Source organism: Montipora capricornis, chromosome 1, assembly GCF_036669925.1.
Source record: "Montipora capricornis isolate CH-2021 chromosome 1, ASM3666992v2, whole genome shotgun sequence".
Lineage (NCBI taxonomy): Eukaryota > Metazoa > Cnidaria > Anthozoa > Scleractinia > Acroporidae > Montipora > Montipora capricornis.
Genome location: NC_090883.1, coordinates 24,770,042 through 24,775,041, shown reverse-complemented (window position 1 = coordinate 24,775,041; position 5,000 = coordinate 24,770,042). Strand labels below are relative to the sequence as shown.

Sequence of the window (5,000 nt, the reverse complement as noted above, 5' to 3'; positions counted from 1 at the left end):
TTCCTCATAATTAAACAAAGTGTTTGATGTTTTTAGTCTTTTATGAGAAATGTGTGTTAGAAAAAGTAACGATGCGAAGAACTCCGCAAATTCACAGATTGTTGCCGAAAGAACCCAGCTAAATGCATCGCATGCGTAGAAAGTTAAAAAGTTTCGATTGAATGCGGAATAGCTTTCTCTGAAATTCGCCTATGTCTCGAGAGTCACTCGTTAGAATTTATCGAAATATGGTACGAAAATACTTTAATAAATAAGTAAGTGGAGTATTGAGAAAATTTGAACTTCAACAGAGGAAATTCTAGATATTCCAGTGAACCACCAACAAGGTATAATTAAAGATCTCTCTGTCAAATTCTTGTTCGAATAGTGTTAACTTTTGAGCATCGTTAGAAGTTTGTTGCATGCAAATTAAAAAGAAAATTTAACGACCAGATTTTCTGCAAATAAACAAAACCGATTTTTAAGGTCTGTTTATATTTATTCAAGTTGCCATGGCAACGGCATATACGTCAGCTTAACTGTCAAAAAACCGACGTTCGTGTTGCTAACTTGCTTAGTACCATTTTTGGCGAACAAAGGATGAAGGGTTTTAGGGGAAAAGGTAAATGAAACATAGGTATCAACAACTGTGTTCAGCCACCTTAAAACATAACGAGTGATCATAAATCACTTAAACGCAAATAGACCATATTCGTATTCTCGGTATTGGACTGGAACTAGCTTGCAATGGAGGCTAATGCGGGGGAATATATTAGAAAGTATTTGCATTTGAAAAGATTCCCCCGCATTAGCCTCCATTGCAAGCTAGTTCCAGTCCAATACCGAGAATACGAATATGGTCTATTCATTACGGTTTTTAGTTAGCTTGGACCACAAGATATTTCAAGGAATAATTCCTGTATTTTACAGAATTAAAGGGTAGTAAGATTAGCTCGTTTCAGTAAGTTCTCATATGAGTCCGTCTTGCTATTGAATGCAATTCTTGGAGCTCTCTCCTGTAGCCTTTCAACTTTGCGTTTGTCTCATAAACACGTTTACGGCAAACGCGCTTCAAGTTGGCTTAGTTTTCTTTTAATCCGTAAGTAGATCCAACAAAAAAATAGAAAACAAAAGCAAAAGTTTTAATAATTTGGCAAAACGTGTTTCTGAACTGAAATTGTTTCAGTTGCTTTCATCATGGTGTTTGTATTGCAACGTTTTACATCATGGTCGCAACGTGCTAGGAATACCGTCGTTTTAAACGACGGTATTCCCAGCAAGTGAATAGTCATTTTTGGGGAAAATTGTGGTACTAAAAAGCCTAATTGTTTCAAGCTGGTGTATATGCTCTCCCCTTTACCAACAAATGAACAAGTGTTGGATGAGGTAAATAAAGTTTATTTAACTTTCTTTGATACGGGAAATTAAAAGGAGGATTATGATTAGTGACTACGGAGACTGTCTTGGAGTTTCCTCCCATTTTTGGGAAGGTTGATCAAGTATTGATAGTTGATGGCAAAATTGTCATTTTAAGATACAAGAAATTAAGAATTTTGGAGTATGTCAACCACTTGAATGTTTACAAAGTTTTAGAAGAAAATGAAATAGCTTGTGTAAAGCAAAAGCAACTGCAAGATTTTCACCCCTTAAATCTGTACAAGAGCTTTGGTAGGTTTGGTCAGCACTTGTTTGTCATTTTGCGGTACAGGGTGGACTGCTTGTAAAAAAATCATTGTGGAGTGTACACTCTTAGGACAAAGGGGTTAACACTGTAGATCTGACTCCATTTGGTCATTTTTCTGGTTATTGCCTGTCAAATCACTCGTCATATACCTTGTGCAAATTAATGTCGCACTTCTAACTGCAGATCAATGGATGTTTCACAACTTACTGTAATATTTTATTGACAATGTTACAAAATGTGAATGCTTGTAAATGTTTGACTATAGCATTCCATTTTTAGCTCTATACAGTGAAGAAAAAAATGTTAATGAGATTTTACCATATTATCTGCACCCGGAGATACTGAACACAAAGTAAAGTTCTCTTGTTAAACTTAACTTAACTTAACTTAACTTTTTTGATTAAGTGATGTTTGTGGAGCTGGTAGGGATAAGTGGTAAGTGGTTGGGTAAGTTGTTCTGTTTTAGGGACAGTGGTACGTACAGTTGATCAGTGATGATACATAGTTGGCTATATGGACGACCATATGTTAGGCGACTATATGGCATACTGGCACGAAGTATATACCACTAACAAGATAAATAGGCCACTTTGAAAAATACCATAATACTCTTTGTTTGTCCCCCAAATTTTGCATAAGCATTGTTTCCAGTTTCTCTTGGGACTCACAATGGTCCCAAGAGAATACAAAAACAATGCTTGTGCAAAATGTTGGCGGATAAACAAAGAATATTATGGTATTTTCCAAAGTGGCCTATATAGCAAACCATCACGTGATCAGAGTTGCTTTGATGGCTCAGTGGGAACTTACTCGCTCCCCGCAGGGAGCGTGGCCCGAGTTCGAGGCGCGATGGTTCTGGTTGTATCATACGGGATTCTTATCGAGCGGGTAATCTACTATCCCTAGGGTATGCACATTTGTGACTACGATGAAAAGTAAAATAAAAACTGAACTGGATTATTACCGTGGTGCATCCCACGTAATGAAAGTAACAACCATTGTATAGTGATAAATACCTTTTATTAACCGAGTTTGAGGGATATCTTTGAAGGAAACTGAGAAAGGGGAATCCGGGGTAAGAAAATAAGGAACGGGGAATCTTTAAAAGCGGAAGTCGAGTTTGAGAGCCGCACTAAGGGTCAGGACCCGAATGGGAACGGAACACAAGGGACATAAATGCAACTGAAAAAACCTCTAACTTACAATGTGGGTAGAGAAAAATGATCTTTGAATGTAGCGAACCATACTGTAGAATACGGAGCACCGAATTAGCCAATGATAGCGCGCACAATTTTACAGGCATGATATTAAATGTAATTTGTGGTAATTGCAAATTAGCATAAATTTCTATTTAGCCGGCACGTATCAGTGGCCCGGTGAGCCGTGTTACGAGCGCAGTGGTTTGTGGGATTTAGATTTGCAGTTTCCGGGTGTCAATTGGCAAATATGTTGTTCGGTCAGCCTTCGCCGCGTGCACAAGTCCAGTTTCGTTTATTGCGATATTGCGCTGAAAAAAATGTTTTGTGCCTTCGTTAGGCTGTACATGAGTAATAGTCTTTATTTACATTGTAAATAGTGCTTTTCAATTAGAATACCATAGAGCCCCAGGGTTCACACCACTGCGCTGTACGCTTGCTACGTATGAGTAATTGTTTTCCTCTCAGCTGAAGTGACCGGCCAAAAATAGGATTTACCAGAAACTAAAGGAGAAATTTAACGGTATAGTTTTGTCTTCAAGCAAGAATATATTGTATATTTTAGTGACTTAAACATTTTGTTTGAATTCAGAAATTTCAACCACAAATGAAGTCAATGACAGTACAACTTCTGCTTCGATTCCCGAGTTAACGACAGGTTAGTGGATAAAATTCCATAAAGTTAACAACAATAACAATAAAAAAGTAGCTGTTATTCATCCTGGTGAAGTACAATAATAATAAAGTATTCTCGTTTGTCGACCTCATTGCCTGATAAAGACTAGCAGTATGCATTCGAAACGTCGCGATCTACATCACAAGTCAAGACAAACGAGAATACTTTTTTTTAAAAGCTGCTTTTGAGGTCAAAACCGGCAGGTAGAAAAACTTAAATATTTGAAACTTATAGCTCCCTTCCCTATGTGTAAAAATCATTAAAAGTGGTCAAAGAGAAATCTACGTGATTTCATAGCATTTAGTATGTATAGAAAATAGTGAACGCGAGTGCACTTCGTGATTTATGAGAACGAGTGATATTTGCGCGCGAGCCACGTAGGTGAGTGCAATTTGAAAGGGTGGCCGAACACAGTTTTCGCGCGCGCTCTTGCTAACGCAATGCAGCGCGCACGCCAGGATTGCAAAAAAAATAAACATGGCTTCAATAAAGCAATCATTTCATTCGCTCAATGCTTCCGCTATCTGTACTATTTTTCCTCATAATTAAACAAAGTGTTTGATGGTTTTAGTCTTTTATGAGAAATGTATGTTAGAAAAAGTAACGATGCGAAGAACTCTGCAAATTCACAGATTGTTGCCGAAAGAACCCAGCTAAATGCATCGCATGCGTAGTAAGTTAAAAGGTTTCGATTGAATGCGGAATAGTTTTCTCTGAAATACGCCTATGTCTCGAGAGTCACTCGTTAGAATTTATCGAAATATGGTACGAAAATACTTTAATAAATAAGTAACTGGAGTATTGAGAAAATTTGAACTTCAACGGAGGAAATTCTAGATATTCCAGTGAACCACCAACAAGGGATAATTAAAGATCTCTCTGTCAAATTATTGTTCCAATAGTGTTAACTTGTGAGCATCGTTAGAAGTTTGTTGCATGCAAATTAAAAAGAAAATTTAACGACCAGATTTTCTGCAAATAAACAAAACCGATTTCTAAAGCCTGTTTATATTTATTCAAGTTGCCATGGCAACGGCATATACGTCAGCTTAACTGTCAAAAAACCGAAGTTCGTGTTGCTAACTTGCTTGCCACCATTTTTGGCGACCAAAGGATGAAGGGTTTTAGGGGAAAAGGTAAATGAAACATAGGTATCAAAAACTGTGTTCAGCCACCTTAAAACATCACGAGTGATCATAAATCACTTAAACGCAAATTCATACGGTTTTTTATTTATGATATACTCAACAAAATCATTTCAGAGTGTCAAGTATTTATGAGTCAATGAGTCATGAGTCAATGAGTCAATGAGTCAATGAGTCAACGAGTTAGTGCACTTAATTAAACCATAAAATGAAAGCTAAAATTTCAGAGAGTGCTTAAGCCTAATCACTGAAACGAGGGCTTAGGCTTAATCAACAAATTATTGCTATATTGACTGTGAGTCCATTGACTCATGACTCAT

The 5,000-nt window shown here is 37.1% G+C and overlaps 1 protein-coding gene across 5 annotated transcripts in view; it reads left to right on the top strand.

Annotated features, from left to right (window-relative positions):
- Positions 1–5,000, top strand: part of LOC138032813 (uncharacterized) — a 65,721-nt gene that overhangs the window by 55,293 nt on the left and 5,428 nt on the right. For all 5 annotated transcript variants that reach the window (XM_068880688.1, XM_068880619.1, XM_068880557.1 and 2 more), the window contains one exon: positions 3,452–3,517. In XM_068880688.1, coding sequence (XP_068736789.1) covers positions 3,452–3,517 — 66 coding nt within the window. The remainder of the gene's footprint in view (positions 1–3,451; positions 3,518–5,000) is intronic.